This window comes from Pogoniulus pusillus, chromosome 16, assembly GCF_015220805.1.
Source record: "Pogoniulus pusillus isolate bPogPus1 chromosome 16, bPogPus1.pri, whole genome shotgun sequence".
NCBI classification, from domain to species: Eukaryota; Metazoa; Chordata; class Aves; order Piciformes; family Lybiidae; genus Pogoniulus; species Pogoniulus pusillus.
In genome coordinates this window covers 23,263,575-23,283,122 of record NC_087279.1, presented here as the reverse complement: position 1 = coordinate 23,283,122, position 19,548 = coordinate 23,263,575, and the positions used below count along the sequence as shown (strand labels likewise).

At 45.3% G+C, this 19,548-nt stretch overlaps 2 protein-coding genes across 4 annotated transcripts in view; one reads left to right on the top strand and one right to left on the bottom strand.

Annotated features, from left to right (window-relative positions):
- Window positions 1-19,548, bottom strand: part of ATXN7 (ataxin 7) — a 198,002-nt gene that overhangs the window by 114,795 nt on the left and 63,659 nt on the right. Inside the window, exon 1 of one of the 2 annotated variants that reach the window (XM_064156997.1) lies at window positions 2,769-2,853. The exons of the other annotated variant lie outside the window; for it this stretch is intronic. The gene's annotated coding sequence lies outside the window, so the exon portion shown is untranslated. Of the gene's footprint in view, window positions 1-2,768; window positions 2,854-19,548 lie in introns of those variants that run through there. 2 annotated transcript variants of the gene reach the window in all.
- Window positions 2,833-17,944, top strand: THOC7 (THO complex subunit 7). Of its 2 annotated transcripts, XM_064157005.1 has the most exons (8): window positions 2,833-3,027; window positions 3,493-3,610; window positions 4,992-5,119; window positions 5,765-5,851; window positions 7,458-7,515; window positions 14,854-14,920; window positions 15,044-15,113; window positions 17,063-17,944. In XM_064157005.1, the coding sequence occupies exons 1-8, from the start codon at window positions 3,009-3,011 to the stop codon at window positions 17,134-17,136; spliced, it is 621 nt and encodes a 206-aa protein (XP_064013075.1). In that variant the 5' UTR covers window positions 2,833-3,008; the 3' UTR covers window positions 17,137-17,944. The 2 variants fall into 2 exon arrangements, with proteins under 2 accessions (XP_064013075.1, XP_064013076.1); XM_064157006.1 differs by lacking the exons at window positions 2,833-3,027; window positions 3,493-3,610 and adding an exon at window positions 4,755-4,840.

Sequence of the window (19,548 nt, the reverse complement as noted above, 5' to 3'; positions counted from 1 at the left end):
TAGACTTTCCTCCCACCCCCCCACGGGAAAGGAAACTAAATATTGACAGATTTTCTCAGTGAAAAGAAAAAAAAACCAAACCAGTAAACAAACAAAAAACTCCAAACAAACAACAGAACAACTGATGGATTGAAAAACCATTATCAGTGAGGAAAGGATACACAAATCTGAGCCACTTCCACACACATCTAACATCTTGCACTACTAAATCTACCCAGATTTTACTTCCTGTATCCAGTCACCTGGAAACATTAGAAGGGATCGTTTAACACTTTTGACAAGGACAGGTGTGCAACAAATTATTATGTATAAGCTGTTTCAGGGCCTTGCCATATGGCACACATAAAGGAATTCAAGAAAAGAGGGAAAATGACATCACATTTAGCTTGCTTGGGAGCTTGCAGACACAGGTATTTACTCCAAAAGAGCTGGTACAGAGTAGGGTGCCCCGTGCATGAATCTCCAAAGCTGATGCCTTAAGGAAGGCCCAGTGCTATTCATTATTTCTGCCAGTCAGATGAAGGATTACATAAAAGACTGTAGCTGGTAGAATCTGCACTGAATACAGGAACTGGTGAAGGACAAAGAAAGAGTAGGTCAGCCTTGCTCCAGAGATCTACATGGCATGGGATTAATGGAAAAAACCCTGCCTGTGCACATCCCAGTGCAACAAGCACTCTATGTATGTGAAGCAAGGATTGTTTCCTACTTACAAAGTGAGGAACTCTACTTGGAAATGGAGTGAGTAGGAAGAAGACTCCAAAGGCATAGCAAATACTCAAGTGCATACAGAAACCCTGCAAGCTGGAACTGGCTTCCTGGGCAAAAAAAAACATCTCAAGAATGTTTAAAATGGCAAAATAGCAGGAAAGAGAACATGCTACTACATTGAGACACAGCCTTGTTGCGACTCATGGTGATGTATTTACCAAGTTCTACTTCCCATTCTAAAGGAGAAAAAGGTAATGAACATTGATGATGCCCAAAAGCCCTGTCTAACAACAACGAAAAAAAGAGCTTTGTTCTCAAAATCGTTCTTATGGGCCTGGATTAAACGACAGGAAATAACACAAAAGTATTCTAGCATGATTAAATAAATAATCGTGGATTTTCACCTACAATAGTCTTCACTTCAGACCAACTTCTCTGTGGTAGAACCAGAAAAGGCTCAGGAAATGGAAAGAGCTCAGAGAAGGGTGAGAAAAAGACTAAATCTTGATAAAACTGGATGTGTCAGCATGCTTAAGGCTTCCAAGAGGTAATCGCTAGGTAAAGAGGGAAAGGCAGCAAAAAAACCAGGGTGGATAAAATCAGTGTAGAGATGCTCAGCTAGGTCTCTTTCTCCCAGGTGGTAAAATACTAGGGCTATGTTGCAGTGATTAAACCCTTTGTAAAAAAACAAAGGTTTTTATCAAGACAACAAATGGCAACAAATTCAGAGTTTTTAATAGTGCTTACATGGACTCATAGCCTGTTCCTTGGCCAAAACTTCGTACAACTGAATAGCTGGGTACTCACATGAATTATATAAGTCACAAATCACATAACAATACATTAAAAACTCCAGAACAGAACTAACTTAGCCATGTTTTCTACGTTGGAACCTTTATGCCCTACAAGTTCTGGCTGAGATTTAATGGCCACTCCCTGTAATGCATTCCCAATGGCACCTTCCAAAGAATCTGCCCAATGAAGCCAAAGTACTGGCCTGAAACAATTGGTGAATCTGTAAATAGCTGTTAAATGCCACTACCCAGAACAAAAAAAGCGCCTCGTAATCACTCACACCTCTAAACCCAGGAACGCACAGATTAAAACACACATTCTCTTGTGCTCTTACCCTGATTTTCCCCAGTCCAAAACTGCCAGTTCAAAGTGCTGAGCAGAACCAGTCCCTAAAGCACTTCGTTGTCCAAATCAAAACAGAGAGGGAATAGCAAGTGGAAAGGTCCTGGACTTACATTCCGGCTACTACAGTAACCTCGCCAGCTTTAGCACTGCCCAAGTGTCAACGTCGAAAGCCTAAAGCTCAACACTCAAGCATCACTAACATCTTATTTTTGCCCTGCACACCTCTAGTTGTTGTTGGTTTGTTTTCTTTCTTTTTTTTCCAGTGCTAACTTCGTTTCCCTGGATAGGAAGACACAACTTTTGTTCCTATACACCCACTTCCAAACTCACTAGGTAAGGTACCGGAGCAATGACTCTTTGCACACCCTGGGCCCTGCTTCTTGTCTTCCCAGCATCAAGCTGTGATGTGCCCCAGGGTGGCTCAAGGAGGCCAACCTGGATCCCTCATGTCTGCACCACTGGTTTGCACTCCACACCCTTGCCAGGGAGCAAGTACCCATGGGTCCTCAGTCCCGCTCCCTCCAGCCACACGGACCAGCCAGCCACCCTAAGTCCCACTACGCATGTGGCAGTGTTGCCCTGGTACTGGGCACCACGGAGGGACCATCCACCTGCCCTGGTGCTGTCCTGCCGTCACTGCAGTGAGGCCATACAGCAGGCGCTGTGAGGGCAGGACGGGACAGCCAAGGGCAATGGTGGTCCCAGGAGAACACTGCGAGGCAGGCGGGTGGCATGGGGGCAGATGAGGAGCGCGTCGGCCTCCCCGTCGCGTCGTGTCGAGGGCAGTGGAGCATGTGCCGGGGGCATGGCGGGGCGGCCCGGGCGAGGGGCGGCGGGGCTGGGGGCGCGGTGGCGGGGGCGGGGAGGTGGAGCCTGGCTGCGGGGACCGCCGCTTCCCTCCCCCGTCGGCCCCTCACCTGGCGGGGCCGCCCCTCGCCAGGGGGCCGGTTCCACGCGGGGCGCAGGCCTCGCCCGCCGGCCCTCCCCGCCGCAGCAGCCGCCGCCGCCGCTGGGCCGTGCGTCCGCCGCCAGCCGGCTCAGGCCCCAGCTGCCGCCGCCGCCTCCCCCTCCATGGCCGCCGCTCTCGCCGGCTGCATTGTGGGAAGCTGACCTCACTCGCTGCTGCCGCCGCCCCGCCGGCTCCGGCACTCGCCGCCATGGGGGCCGTGACCGACGGTGAGACCTCCCTCCCTCCTTCCTTCCTTCCCTCCCTCGCCGCGCCTGGCGCCCCAGGCCCCGACCCCTGCCCGGCCCGCTCGGCTCCCCTCGGCGCCGCGCCCGCCGCACGGCTCTAGCCGTCCTTCGGGGACGAACTCCCCGCGCCTCCGGTCTCAGGCTTCTCCTGTCTGCTCTCCGAGCCCGATCCTCGGCCTCTCACCCCGCAGACCGGCCTCCATCCCGGCCCCGACCCCACGGCCCCGCTCCCGGGCCCTTCATGTCGCGGGCCCGGGCCCTTGGGCGCCCCCCGCCCTCGGGGCTCCCTGCACGGGCCCCAGGGGCCCTCGGTCCCGGGGCTCAGGGGCGGCCTCTTTTCAACAGATTCTCCCGCTTTAGCCCCGGGAATCGTTCCCCGGAGGCCTAGGGTGACACCCGCGCTCTGCTCTGGGCTGCGGCTGCCATTAACCGGGGGTTTTCCCTCAGATGAAGTTATCCGCAAGCGACTTCTGATCGATGGCGATGGCGCTGGCGACGACAGACGGATCAATCTGCTAGTGAAGAGTTTCATCAAGTGGTGCAATTCTGGATCTCAGGAGGAAGGGTATCTGTCTTCTGTTTGTTTTGGTGGGATTTTTTTAAGTCTTGGAGGTGTTCAGCTCCCATTCCGGCGGAGGGCTGGGCTCGAGTAGTTCTTTATAAGCCGCGTGTTAAGTGTATACATCTGCCTTTCGTCCTGGTTCCCTGGTATTTGCAGTACAAACGCCGAGCACGGCGGTAGGAGACGAGGACTAGAGGCAGGTCACAAATTGCCGAAGGCTGCAGGCACTATCATGAAATCTGCCAGCACCGCTCCGATGCCCTCGGGATTGTCGTGCTGCTGCCCGATGCGTTCGGGAGTCCTGCTGTTTTAACGGGATCATGATTCGAAGATTTTAGTTGGCAGTTCTGCAGTTGTTCTCTTAAGAAAGAGGTCTGCTGGTCTTTCTACTGCTGTTGCTTTCCCCCCTTTCCACCCCCGTTTCCCCCTCCCTCTCCTCCCCCCTTTTCCCCTCTCGAACCAGGCTAAAGTAGCAGGGGGTGAATGACAACGTGGTGTTCTGCTATGTGGTGTGTGCTAGCGCTGGATATACATTCCCAGAGGTCACAATAATAGTGATTTTGTGTACAGAACAGCACCAGAGTATTGAAATACTAATGTCAGGGGTCGCAGAGCCAGCCCTGGCTGGGAACTTTCTAAACCCTGGATCAGCCTGCCCCTGGCTTGAATACTCACTTGTGATGGTTTGGGTGTACCCCGCCCCCCCACACTTTAGAAATCACCCAGACTAGTCTCAGCCAGCTCTGGGAATATAAATGAAGCTATTTATTTACAGCAGCACAATATACAAGCAGATAGTTACAGTATAGACAGTTATAGACAGAGATAGACAAGGTAAAAGGTAATACAGAAACACAACTCCCCTCCCAGAAACCTGAGTCCCCAGGAGGGGCTCTCAACCACCCCTGCACCTTCCCCCTGCCCCTCTCAACCTTACCCCAGTCCTAAAGAAGAATAGAGGTTCAGCCAAGAGGTTAAGAAGCAAAGGTGAGTGGAAAGTGAGGTTAGGGAGATGCAGCTCAGTCAAAGCCCATCCAGAGGGTGAGTCAAAATATGGCGAGAGTGTTATCTAATGTTTTCATTTCTTCTTCAGCAAGACTCTAAGGGGAGTAGACATCACCATTGTTTTCCTTTCACAGCCTATGATCTAGTTCCTCTCACCAAAACATTCTAGCCTGCTTCAAACTAGCACATCACTTTGCACCTATAAGGACATGATGGCACGATTAATGGGTACAGTGTTTCTACTTGAATTTTCCATAAAGTTATTCATTGAGTCTTTAAAGTCTTCAGTCATTCACCTGTTTCATGTGAACATTCTTCTTTTGTAAATGCAGGGGATACTTTTATGCTGCTTAGAGATAAATATCCTGTCTGCTTTCAGTTACAGCCAGTATCAACGAATGCTGAGTACTTTATCCCAGTGTGAATTTTCAATGGGAAAAACTCTTCTGGTGTATGACATGAACCTGAGAGAAATGGAAAACTATGAAAAAATCTACAAGGATATAGGTAAAGAGGCTAAAATATTCCAGGTTTCAGTTTGATGATTTTTCTTTTATGAACAAGTTTAAGCAGGTTGTGCTGGATGTGATATATACGTAGGAAGAGTGGTTTGGGTTGGTTTTGTTATAATAGGCAGCATTGAGACATATGCTGTAAGCATAGAATCAGTCAGGGTTGGAAGGGACCACAAGGATCATCTAGTTCCAATCTCCCCTGCCATGGGCAGGGACGTCCTACCCTAGATCAGGGTGGCCACGGCCTCATCTAGCCCGGGCCTCAACCACCTCCCTGGGCAACCCATTCCAGCCTCTTACCACTCTTACACTGAAGAACTTCCTCCTCATGTCCAGTCTGAATCTCCCCACCTCCAGCTTTGCTCCATTCCCCCTAGTCCTGTCACTCCCTGATATCCTAAAAAATCCCTCCCCAGCGTTTTTGTAGGCCCCTTCAGATACCAGATAAGCATCTTATGAGTGTATAAAATACATACAAATAAAAGCATTTTATCCTGTTAAAGGACATGAAGTTTTGAAGCTGGGGGAGCTAGCAGGCCACTGGATCACAAGCAGCTCTTTATCTTTTTAGCAGAATGTCCTGTTTACATGGATTTGATTTCAAGGTAACTCTGTATGCTTTTGTTTTGATTTAAAGAAAATAGTATAGCTGCAGCACATGAGAAGATTTCTGAATGCAAGAAACAAATCCTGCAAGCAAAAAGGATCCGAAAAAATCGCCAGGGTAAGGAGCATTAGCTGTGTTTACACTGGTCAGTTTCATTGTTCTTTTGTCTTTTAAAGTGCGTTGTACTGGAGAATAGATTCCCAGTGTCCTAAGGTGTTAGGAAATATACTGGCATCAGGAATAGTGTATTTAGTCTGATGGGTTCCCCGCATCCTGCTGGAAGTTTTTTGGTGGATGAGGCAGGCAGGCCTGAACCAGTAGATCTCACTGGCATGCAACGTCAGAAAAAGAGTAGTTCAGAGAGGTGCTTTCAGGAAACAAAAGCATCCTATCACAGTTCAGGTGACTTGACAAGAACTAAAGCACATGAACTGTGAGACAAGATTTGGACCCAGCACTGAAGATTGTGCAAGTGTATCCCTTCAGCACTTAAGCGAAGGTAATGTCTTGGCATACACAGAGACAGTGGTGCCAGTTACACACTTAACAACTCTCACTGAATACCTTCTAGGAGGAGTGTATTTTTAACTAGCTCTTAAAAGTATATGCTGGTGATTTCATTGAAATTTAAAGCATTTCCCTGTGACACTCTTACCAATAGATTAGCAATTGAGGAGAAGCAAGAATTTGTTTTGATAAATGAAAGGAAAGAAAACATTTAGAAGTATAACAGATGAAAGTTTAAAAGTATAACTGTTTGATAATTCTGTGGATAATTTTAGAAATTAAAAGAACCTTAATCAGTAGGAATGTGGAGCTCTTGCATCTTGACAAACATAGCTCTGAAGTGTCTGATTTTTGATCTTTCTTTCCAGCCTGCAGCACAGACTTTCCCATGTGAATAGGGTAGTTGGTGTGTATAGAGTCTTACTCTCAGGAAATAGCTGTGTTAGTTGCCAATACAACCATAATATTGTTCTTACTGTCTAATAGTTTAAAAAACATTTTTTTATTTGCAGAATTTTGTACTTCAACAAAAGTAAATCTTAAATATGTATCATCTTGAGCTCTGTGGTAAAGGGTTGGACTTGATCATCTGTGAGGTCTCTTCCAACCCTGATGATACTGTGATCTTGTCAGCACAGTTTTCTGTATGTAGACTGTATCTAAAACTAATGCCTATGAATCATAGAATGGTTTAGATTGGAAGGGACCTCAAAGCTCATCCAGTTCCAGCCCCCTGCCATAGGCAGGGACACTTCCCACTAGAACAGGTCTCTCAAGGCCTCATGCAGTCTAACCTTGAACACCTCCAGTGAGTGAGCAGCCACAACCTCCCTGGGTAACCTGTGCCAGTGTAAAGAACAACAGATCAAGTGTGCAGCAATGCAGAGCTATCTAAACGTTGTGTTTTCTGGCCTCATCCTTTACAAATCAGTATCATTGGTTAAGTTTGAATAGATAATGGCCTACAGTCAGCTATAGTTAATTTTAAATCTCTCTTCCTCTAATGATCTCCTATGAAATGTGTGTAAATTTGTACACATGTATATTTACAGGACTTTTTTGTGTATGTAAGGTGTTACATACAAATTGGAAAAGTGCTAAAACATTTCCTCTTTCAAGAAGGAGAAGGAATCTGTACCATTCCCTGGTATCTGAATTTTATTTCTTGAATCTATACTTTGAGAGTTTAAATTTAGACCATTTAAATTTCTTTCAGAATACGATGCCTTGGCCAAAGTCATACAGCAGCATCCAGACAGACATGAAACGTTGAAGTAAGTATGGGGACTACATTAACAGTAACCTGAAAGTCACCAGATTTAACACTTTTTTTATTTCAGTTTGACCTCTCCTCACTTTTAGACCCCCAAAAAAGTTGAGTAACTTGTTGGGTCTCATTTTAAAATCATGCCCTTGTGTCTCAGTTCTAGTTTAAATTTCCCAGAGACTCAAATATAGTTAATAGAACCAATAACAATTATAAGATGTCTTTCCCTCTCCCCCCCCTATTTGTAAAGAGAAGGAATTAGATGTAGAGAGGAAAAGGTAAAACACACCCAAATAAATAGTCTCTCTTCAACTTGGAAGTTTAACAATAAATAAAAGGTATTTGAGGTAGGGGAGTTACAAAGAGGTATAGGGAAGGGAAAACAAGATACAATATATATATATATATATGCAACCAGATTGATGACAGTGGATTTTGTCTACCTCGTGGACTGATGGCCACGTGGTAAAACAAAACAGCAGGAACAGAAGGGTGGTGCTGTCAGCAGGGAGGCAGGGCAAGGGAGAGCAAAACAGGAAGTTCCTCTGTTTTTGTAGAGGGCTAGAGAGGAAGTGGGAATGGGCTAAACACTGCACCTGGAGTAAGGTTCAGGCCCACCCCTGGGACTGAGTCAGGAGGACCTGTGGTCAGGGACAACACCACTCCCTCAGGAGGGTTAACCCTTTACACCTTATCAACTTTGTTAGGGATCAGGAACATTACTACTAGTTTTACATTTCAAATCTTTATGTTGTTAAAGTGGATAAGTGAACTTGGATGTAAATGCACATCTAATGGCAGTTTGCCAGAGATAAGACATAGTGGGGAAGTGCTGTAAAGTGCACCAGCAGGATATTCAGTAGTCACACAAGATAACACACAAATGAGTAAGGTGTTATGAGAGAAAGGAGGAGAAAGGTCTTGGGGGTTTTATATTGTCCTTGTAGTAGTTGCTCTTGCATGCCCAGTTACAAATTGCTATGTTGTGGACCCACAGTGTAACCTGTGCTGACATGCAGATCAGACCAACTCATCTTGCATGTGAGTTACAGTATTGCTTGTATCATTGTTGATTTGAATCACTCCCTGTGTTTCTGGGGCACTTTTTATCAAGCCAAAGCAGCATTCTAGGTTGATTCTACAAATTTGTTCTTAAGTTGATATAAGATGTATCATGGGGGTACTGGTAGATAGCAGGCTGAAGATAAGCCAGTAGGGTGCCCAGGTGGCCATGAGAGCCAGTGGCATCCTGGCCTGTACCAGGAACAGTGTGGCCAGCAGGACTAGGGAGGTTATTCTTCCCCTGTACTCAACACTGCTCCGGCCACCCCTTGAGTACTGTGTCCAGTTCTGGGCTCCTCAATTCAAGAGAGATGTTGAGGTGCTGGAAGGTGTCCACAGAAGGGCAAGGAAGATGATAAGGGGTCTGGAGCAGAGCCCTGTGAGGAGAGGCTGAGGGAGCTGGGGGTGTGCAGCCTGCAGAAGAGGAGGTTCAGGGCAGAGCTCATTGCTGTCTACAACTACCTGAAGGGAGGCTGTAGCCAGGTGGGGTTGGTCTCTTCTGCCAGGCAAGCAGCAACAGAAGAAGGGGACACAGTGTGAAGTTGTGCCAGGGGAGGTCTAGGCTGGGTGTGAGGAGGAAGCTGTTGTCAGAGAGAGTGATTGGCATTGGAATGGGCTGCCCAGGGAGGTGGTGGAGTCGCTGTCCCTGGAGGTGTTGAATCCAAGCCTGGATGAGGCACTTAGTGCCATGGTCTGGTTTATTGTCTAGGGCTGGGTGCTAGGTTGGACTGTTGGAGGTATCTTCCAGCCTGGTAGATTCTATGGTTCTATGATGGGGTTACTGTTCTCATTTAAGTGTACCTTGTGACAATCCTGTTGCCCACTTTCAGTGAGATTGCACAGGGATGTTCTCTTCATATCCCATATCTTTCACAGCAAAAGGAGGATTTTTTATTATATTGATTAGCTTAATAATATCATTTTCATAGCTGTAAGCCATTGAGAGTATTTCACACATTTCTTTATTGAGTGTTGTTCTTCCGTGCCTTGATTTCATTACCACAACTTTATTACAGGCAATTCTCAGGAGGCTTGTCTGCTTGTTCTTTCATAAGTCAGCATGTGCCATTTATCAAGGGAGGCTTCATAATAAAGTTATCAAAAGTGAAGTTTTTCAGTTAAGTCAATTCATTAAGAATGGAAACAGCTGAATGGTAATTTCTTAAGGAATGCCAAGTGTTTAGGCTTAGAGGACTTGTTCTCATTGTGGTTAACATATCCAAGCATTAGTTTCTTCAGCAAAGCTAGAAATAGCAGTAAGTTACAGGTAGTAAATTGACATTTTGCATTTTCTTACATTTATAATCTCTTTAGGAAACTAAATTACAGTTTTAAATCATAGAATCATTGAATGGTTTAGGTCAGAAGGGATCTCAAAGCTCATCGAGTTCCAACCTCCCACTAGAACAGGTTGCTCAAAGCCTCATCCAACTTGGTGTTGAACACCTCCCTGGGCAACCTGTGCCAGTGTCTCACCACCCTCACTGCAAAGAACACTTTCCTAACATCTAGTTTGAATCTCCCCTCTACCAGTTTAAACTCATTACTCTTCATCCTGTCATTACAAGACCTTGTCTATAGTCCCTCCTCAGCCTTCCTGTAGGCCCCCTTCAGATTGGCCAGTCCAAGGTCTCCTGGAAGCCTCCTTTTCTCCAGGCTGCAGAACCCCAGCTCTCATAGCCTGTCCTCATAGCAGAGCTGCTTCATCTTTCTGATCATCTTTGTGGCCCTCCTTTGGACTCGCTCCAGCAGTTTGGTGTCCTTCTTTTGTTGGAGGCTCCAGAACTGTTCACAGTACCCAGGTGGGATCTGACAAGAGCAGAGTAAAGGGGGAGAATCCCCTGTCTTGCCCTGCTGGCCACGCTTCTCTTGATGCAGCCCAGGACATGGCTGGCTGTCTGGGCTGCACGTGCACACTGCCGGCTCATGTGGAGCTTTTCATCAACCCAGCCAGTGGTGTTTGTTCAGTGGAAGAATGCCTACAGCACATGCTCATTTGTCCTTAGTCCTTTGTATCCTCACCAGTCAAAGCCACAGACTTGAGCTGTGGTCCTCCATTTTACAGGTGAGAAAATAGGACATGGTAAGAGAATGGAACATTGTTTGAAAGGGAGCTTGGTTCATGGGTATTTTAGCTTTAACTGACCTTGCCAAATGAATAGACTTCAGATATAGGAACTAGCAGAAGTTTTCATCCAGTGTTTTAATTACAAGGTTTCCTATTCTCTCCAGTTTGTGGGAAATACACAGAAAATCCTACTGTGAACCAAGAAGGGCCACTCTTAAATCGGAACCGAGTCTCTCCAACTATGTCATCCTTTTTGTGGAACATTGAATCACTTCAAACACTTGAGAAAACTTCTTGAGGGGAGAAATGTCATGGTTTACTGCACAAGTTACATTTATAGCTTTTGCAGGTCATAAGGCACAATAGGACAAAGTTCAGCAAAATACTTTCTGTATGCTTTTCTTGGAACAACTAATCACAGAGCACAAAAGAAAAAGCTGTTATCAGCTTAGTCACAAGTAATGCACAGGAGCCAATTCAGAAGGTGACAGGAACTGAACTACTGAAGGGCAGTGCCCACAATGTAATTAGGTGCAGTATCAGAAGAGCTGTTAAGAGGACCAAGAAATGACACCAGCTCTTACAAAAGGAATACAAAAATGAGAAGGCCAGGCAAAGGCTTTCTGGAGTGGAAAATAAAAGAAGTAAAATTTCAGATGTGGCTCAGAGATTCTTAGAGAAAACCTGCATGTCTTCTCACAGTCCATTTATACCTAACAGCATGGTGTAAACAGCAAGGTTTAGCCAAACACAAGGCTGTCAGAAACTAGAAACCAAATACTTGCAAAGTCACTGCAGGAGCCTGTAAGCTGTTAGCCTGTTTCCCTTACAGGAAGAATAGTGTCACTCAGCCAACCCTTCTTCAGGCATTCCCTTCAAGGTACCAAGCTCTAAAAAAGACAACACCCTCAGGTGGCACAAAACCAGACCTTTTCCACAGCCATTGTGAGGTACTTAGGACTGGAGGCTTTTTGTGGTTCCCTGTGCAGAGTAATTGCAGCAGTTGTCAGTGCTTCAGAAAGCAAAAGTTGTTTCCTTGCTGATCATTATGTGTCTCTTCTTGCTGATTAATCAGGGATGGTCAGCCTCAATTCACTTCACCTATAAAGAAATAGATTGTTTTCATTGCTGTTGCAGAGGGGGATTCTCAGTACCTATGCCTATTTGGTGGAGGAGAGAAATTAATTTGGGGTGATATAAATTTTATATAAAATACAGATTAATTAAATTCAATATTTTGAACTTCTTGCCATCCCCAACCACTGTATATATGTATGTTCAGTTCTGGGCCCCCCAGTTTAGGAGGGACATTGAGATGCTTGAGCGTGTCCAGAGAAGGGCAACGAGGCTGGGGAGAGGCCTTGAGCACAGCCCTACGACGAGAGGCTGAGGGAGCTGGGATTGGTTAGCCTGGAGAAGAGGAGGCTCAGGGGTGACCTTATTGCTGTCTATAACTACCTGAGGGGTGGTTGTGGCCAGGGGGAGGTTGCTCTCTTCTCTCAGGTGGCCAGCACCAGAACAAGAGGACACAGCCTCAAGGCTGCACCAGGGGAGATTTAGGCTGGAGGTGAGGAGAAAGTTCTTCATTGAGAGAGTCATTGGACACTGGAATGGGCTGCCCGGGGAGGTGGTGGAGTCGCCGTCCCTGGAGCTGTTCAAGGCAGGATTGGACGTGGCACTTGGTGCCATGGTCTGGCCTTGAGCTCTGTGGTAAAGGGTTGGACTTGATGATCTGTGAGGTCTCTTCCAGCCCTGATGATACTGTGATATTAATATTCAGTTCAGTGCACAGTTATGAAAACAATGTAGGATAAAAAATGTACATGGAATTTATTTAACTAGCAAACATTCAAACTATAAACAGAGAGAGGAGTTTTCCCTGCAGCTTAATGCTGCTTGGGATCTTTTTGCTGTTTGCCCAGCAGAGTGGGCTGAAACTCCTTCTGCTCTACGTCAGAGACAACTGATATTACAGAGGTATCAAAGCTTTTACTCACAACTCTTTATCAATTATTAATCAATAGTCACCCTCCGGGGCTGTGTCACAGCCTGTGCCTAGTGTACAGATTTATCATGTGAAATATACATAGGTTGATCTGGTTATTTCTGAAGAGAGGGAAGGAGGGAGGGAAAGAGAGTTTGCTTCGGGAGCCCTCCTGGAGCCTCTGTTTCTGGGAGGGGTGTTGTGTTACTGTGTTACTTTTAATTTGTATGTAACTGTATCTATTGGTGTATATCTGCCTATGTGTTGTGCTAAGCTGTAAACATCACAGTATCACAGTATTATTAGGATTGGAAGAGACCTCACAGATCATCAAGTCCAACCCTTCACCACAGAGCTCAAGGCCAGACCATGGCACCAAGTGCCACGTCCAGTCCTGCCTTGAACAGCTCCAGGGACGGCGACTCCACCACCTCCCCGGGCAGCCCATTCCAGTGTCCAATGACTCTCTCAGGGAAGAACTTTCTCCTCACCTCCAGCCTAAATCTCCCCTGGCACAGCCTGAGGCTGTGTCCTCTCGTTCTGGTGCTGGCCACCTGAGAGAAGAGAGCAACCTCCTCCTGGCCACAACCACCCCTCAGGTAGTTGTAGACAGCAATAAGGTCTGCCCTGAGCCTCCTCTTCTCCAGGCTAACCAATCCCAGCTCCCTCAGCCTCTCCTCGTAGGGCTGTGCTCAAGGCCTCTCCCCAGCCTCGTCGCCCTTCTCTGGACATGCTCAAGCATCTCAATGTCCCTCCTAAACTGGGGGGCCCAGAACTGAACACAGGACTCAAGGTGTGGTCTGACCAGTGCAGAGTACAGGGGCAGAATGACCTCCCTGCTCCTGCTGGCCACACCATTCCTGATGCAGGCCAGGATGCCACTGGCTCTCTTGGCCACCTGGGCACACTGCTGGCTCATGTTCAGGCAGGTATCAATCAGTACCCCCAGATCCCTCTCTGTTTGGCTGCTCTCCAGCCACTCCGACCCCAGCCTGTATCTCTGCATGGGGTTGCTGTGGCCAAAGTGCAGCACCCTGCACTTGGAGCTATTGAAGCCATCCCCTTGGATTCTGCCCATCTGTCCAGGCGGTCAAGGTCCTGCTGCAGAGCCCTTCTGCCCTCCAACCCAGCCACATCTGCCCCCAGCTTAGTGTCATCTGCAAACTTGTTGATGGCTGACTCCATGCCCTCATCCAGATCATCTATGAAGATGTTAAAGAGGATGGGGCCCAGCACTGATCCCTGAGGGACACCACTAGTGACAGCTGCCAGCTGGATGTGGCACCATTCACCACCACTCTCTGGGTCCGGCCCTCCAGCCAGTTCCTAACCCAACACTGAGTGTTGCCATAATTTCCAGCTCAGTTGAGTCTAGTCTGGGTGATTTTCTTAAGTGTGTGTGTGTGGGATAACACCCAAACCATCAATTTACTGTAAGGTCAATGTGTTCCTTAATTCTCTGTTTGGGCAGCTGCTTGACTGTGTTTGGTCAGCAGTTATACCTATGAATTGTGTTTCCATGTCAAGTGTGTCGGTTTATCACGTATGTTCTCCTTGCTGATGCTGTGGTTTTATGTTATCTTGCTCATGTCAAAATAAAGGAATCTGTGAAGTAGCAAAGCCTATGAAAATGCCATGGATGTTAATATTACCTACTTCTTCCAACTCTCATTGTATGGCCAAGTAAATGAAGTGTTAGTGGTGGGACTGAATTGCTACAGTTCAGATGCCCAGTGTACAGCTGTAATGCAGTGTATGAATCATAGAATCAACCAGGTTGGAAGAGACCTCCAAGATCATCCAGTCCAACCTAGCACTCAGCCCTAGCCAGTCAACCAGACCATGGCACTAAGTGCCTCATTCAGTCTTTTCTTGAACACCTCCTGGAATGGTGACTCCACCACCTCCCTGGGCAGCCCATTTCAATGCCAATCACTCTCTCTGACAACAACTTCCTCCTAACATTCAGCCTAGACCTGCTCTGGCACAGCTTGAGGCTGTGTCCCCTTGCTGGTTGTCTGGGAGAAGCCTGCAGCCCTTGTTTTCTATAAAAGGTCTGAAATGACAAGTTTATGACATAATAATTTAACATTTATGTCTTTGTGTTGTTTCATTTGCTATGCTTTGTTTGCTTGTGCTGTTTATTTAATGGTTCTTTTTAGGCTACTTCAAATCTATTTAGCAAGAATTTTGCAGAACTTTTAAAACATATTATGACAATTTCCTTTCAGGCAGCTTGAAGCTTTGGGAAAAGAACTGCAGCATCTTTCTCACATTAAAGAAAATGTTGAGGATAAGGTAGGTTTTCCTTAGAAGTTTTTATATAGTTATTTAACAGAGCATAGTTAATGGAGAATCTGTTGTGTGTTGTTTGGCTGTATGTGTTTTCTGTTTCCTAAGATGCATATTTTATTGTTCCAGTTGGAGCTGAGGAGAAAACAGTTCCATGTTCTCTTGAGCACCATCCATGAACTTCAGCAAACCCTAGAAAGTAAGTACTTGGGTAACCTATGTAACTGAGTTGGGTTTTAGCAGATCCAAGGAAGTCACAGCTTCAGCTGTGTGCAATTGACACTGGTGTCCTCTTAGCAGCACTTTTTTTTTCCCAGTATTAATTCCAGGCTCTAGACTGTTCACAGTTGTTTGTGTTTTTTTCCTACAAGCTGGTTACTGTGTCATTTCCTAATTAGCTTCAGATTAATCTGTAGTCAGTAGACCTCCAAAATGTAGGTATGAAGGACAGCAATTTTAGTTTTCTTTTAAACACCAAAAGTATTACTTACAGAAAGATGTTCTTATGGAATAGTTTCCAAACCTATCTGTATAATTCCTGTTTCAGTAGTTTGGAACATGTCACTGCCATCATTGCATCATTTGAGATTTCACTAAACATAAATTGGAATACAGGAAAGCTAAGTGATTTACCTGCTCAGATAGGGAGTCTGTAATAGAGCAGGGACTAAAACTGTTTTATTCTAAATTCATGGCATTTAGCTAAAATAAATCATATTCATACTCTTGTCATACAAATACTTTATTCAAATCAGTGTTTTAATATAGATAATATTGTTTTAAATTATTTTCTGTCATTGCAGGACTGAACAGTGGCCTAGCCTTTGAGCATGACCTGATGGGCACACAGGGAAGCCCATAAGAGCAGATTTTCATTCTCTAGGGCCATCTCAGTCAGAATGAGCCACTGCTGCACTTCAGCAGAAAGTTGTCGTTGTTATGTGTTACTAACATGCAATCATAGAATGGTTTAGGTTGGAAGGGACCTCAAAGCTCAGCCAGTTCCAACCCCCTGCCATAAGCAGGGACACTTCCCATTAGAACAGTTTGCTCAAGGCCTCATCCAACCTGGCCTTGAACACCTCTAGGGAGGATGTGGACGACACAATCACAGAATGTTACCTTAGATCCCTGGGCAACCTGTGCCAGTGTCTCATCACCCTCACTGGAAAGAAATCTTTCCTAACATCTAGTTTGAATCTCCTCTCTTCCAGTTTACACTTGCTTAAGTATTAGTCTCTAAAGTACATTCTCACATGAATGTATAGGTTACCTTTTAGCTTCTAGAATTTTGGGAAAGGAGTAAATCTGTATTTCCTCAATTATTATCTGTTATGTGATATATTATATTTCCTCGATTCAAGAGAGATGTTGAGGTACTGGAACATGTCCAGAGAAGGGTGATGAAGCTGGGGAGGGGCCTGGAGCACAGCCCTGTGAGGAGAGGCTGAGGAAGCTGGAGGTGTGCAGCCTGCAGAAGAGGAGGCTCAGGGCAGAGCTCATTGCTGTCTGCAGCTCCCTGAAGGGAGGCTGTAGCCAGGTGGAGTTGGTCTCTTCTGCCAGGCAAGCAGTAAGAGAACAAGGGGACAGAGTCTCAAGCTGTGCCAGAGAAGGTCTAGGCTGGATGTGAGGAGGAAGTTGTTGGCAGAGAGAGTGATTGGCATTGGAATGGGCTGCCCAGGGAGGTGGTGGAGTTGCTGTCCCTGGAGGTGTTGAATCCAAGCCTGGATGAGGCATTTAGTGCCATGGTCTGGTTGATTGTCTAGGGCTGGATGCTAGGTTAGCCTGGATGATCTTGGAGGTCTCTTCCAACCTGATTGGAAGATTCTATGTGTGGAAGGCACAGGTTTGAAATAAACCATTAACAGGCAGAGAGAGGGCATGTTCATGTGAAGCAACTTGATACTGTTTGCTTGAATTGATATTGTAGGGTGTACCTCATATTTCCTGGATCTGCTGTTACAAGCTAACAGCTTTAAAAACTTGGAAAGATTCTTTTTTAGTTTATTTGAACATAGTATTTTATATAATGAGGTGCCCAAGTGTGCCTCTTAGGCAAATGCAAAATACTTAAGTGGGATAGAGCTCTGCAAACTAGTCTGTAAATATAATCAAGCATGTTTGACTAACAGTAATATTGACTTTTAGATGATGAAAAGCTTTCAGAAGCTGAAGAATCTCAAGAAACTCAGATGGAAACAGAGACCAAACAGCAGATGTAACAGAAGATTACTTATCATACTATGAAGAATACCCAAGTGTCTTCCTTTAATATTGAAACCAACAGTAAGAGCTGAAAAATGATTTTCTACTGCTTCTGTGAATTGTTTTACAGATACTTGTTTTGTTTATGCTTCAGGGGAAACCAGTTAGAGATCTGTGCAGACAGACGCTTCTGTTAATCCACAAAGTTTCTAATTTGCCACAAAGATACTTTGTTTTACCAAGGGTGAAGCTACTGCACAGTACTTGTGAACTTGTGTTGGCAAAACATTGTCAATAAAAGGCATTTACAAACAATTTCCTGGTTTTAGTGGGCATTGAGCCTAATAAGACAGGCTCCTTTTCTTGCTAGACACTGGGCTGAGGGCAGTGTGCATCATCGTACAAGTTCCAGCTTCCATACCCAAGCCCAGATGGGACCTAAATCTAAACTAAGTAGGGGTTTAATTTTTCAAAGTAGCTGTTATTTTAGAACTTACCTGTGACTAGACTAGAATTGCTAGCTTCGTATAAACCAAATTACTTCTTTACACTTTGTGCTCATCAAGATGTGTAAAACCATAGAACTCTTACTGTATTAGCTTTACTTTTACCCATAAGGTCACACAAAGAGCTGCAGTGATGTGAGCCTTGCCATGCTGTGTTCTGTGCAGCCACATCAAAAGTCCTGTTTTGAAATGGTGCTTGTAAAAACTACAACTGAAAAGCTTTGTTCTTGTAGAACCAGGAGTGTAATCTTGTTACCATTTGTAATCTGCTTTTGGATTTTGTCAGTTGACTATTAGAAATACATCATAGTTCCTGAAACAGTGGATGCCTTCCTTTCTTATGATGACAAATGGAAGCAGTGGAGCAGCAGTCATAAAGAATCTCAGATATTTTTATTATGAATAGAGAGAATGTAATCTGTTCACCTGGATCATCCTCCAGGCTGAGAAGTCTGCTTGGAGGTAGGAAGTACAGGTTTCAACCTTCCCAACAAAAGAACTGAATATGCTCTAAGCTTTTGTAAGGGACATTATAGTAGATCCTGTCACTACCTCTTAGCCCTCTTAGCCCACTACCTCCTAAATCAGGCCTTCCACTGGCTTGGGGAAAGGAACATGTTTTGAATCTCACTCATCAACTGAGTCATAGGCATACGTAGTTGAGGTAAAATGATGATGTGATACAGAATAGAGCCACCTCCTCAAACTAGGTGACAGCTGAGGGGCATTTCCAGGATTGTGACTTTGGTCTTTTGCAGTCTATATGCCATAGAATTCCCCTTCTCAGTGGCTGTGGATCTGTGTGCACTGGGCTGAACAGACATATCTGAGCTTGATTAGCTCGCGTTCCAAGTTAGCTGAAGGCAAGGCAGCTGAAGGAGAAGTCGCACAGCTTCAGTAGTGCGCTGCAGCCCCAGACAAATAAGCTGTCAAAAGGCTTCTAGTTCACAGCTGGTCAACTCAGAACACAGAAGAAGCTCAAGTCTGCTGATAGAGCCTGTGTAGACTTGCAGTGCTTCTTGTGCACTTCAAATTTTGCAGAATGCAGGGTGGATTGTGTGGGATAAGTAAACAAAAGAGATTTAGTATGAAAAACACAATTTAAAAAAGTATTTGCTGTTCTATGTTTTTATCCTTCCTAAAAACAGTGACTAGTAACATACTTTGTAAAGCAGCAATAGTAAATGATTGCCAAATCAGGGAGGAGTCACTGTCATGAATGCTTGAATTATGAATATCATAAATGACAAAGCCTCAAGACACTTTTAAAGCGTAGTAGCATTTTTTCTAGATGAAAAGCTCTTCATGAGCTTTCTGGGTTGTATATTGGTGCAGAGGTAGATGACATCTACCAGCTAAAAATTATCTCTGTAGCAGCACTGCCATGAAAACCTCAGGTTTTTTCCTGTACTTTAGAGTTTTACTTGGTTCACTTAAATACTTTATCACATAACTTGTGCTGCTCCATATCAAACCTGACTGGAAACATACCAGTGCCTGAGCCTGTCCTGCTGGTGAGGAACACATACACAAACAAAAGTTGTTCAGGAGAGAAGTAATACAAACACACAGCAAAGTAAGGGATGTATTCCTTTTGGAATTACAGTGATGCAATCTTGAAGAGCAATTACTGCCCTAGGAAACCAGGCTCTCCTTGTGCAAGAGGGTAATGTCATCACATCACCTTGGAGAGTGCCAAAAAAGATACAAAACATCAATTCATTGCAAGTGCAGCTTGGTTGGACATCCAAACATTTTTGCACCTATTTTTTTCAGCATTTATACCTCTGACCTCTTGAACATTCATTTTGTGCCAAAATAGAAACAAACCCAAGTGAAACTCATACTGGGCTATCTTTAACCTGCTCTGTTACTAAGCTCCTAGTTCCAGGTTCAAAACTGCCCTGCATCTGTTGAATAGAT

Coding starts and splice junctions, on each gene's coding strand:
- THOC7 (XM_064157005.1), top strand. Junction 5,120..5,764: donor AAAAATCTACAAGGATATAG/GTAAAGAGGCTA, acceptor TTTGATTTAAAG/AAAATAGTATAGCTGCAGCA. Junction 14,921..15,043: donor AAGAAAATGTTGAGGATAAG/GTAGGTTTTCCT, acceptor TTATTGTTCCAG/TTGGAGCTGAGGAGAAAACA.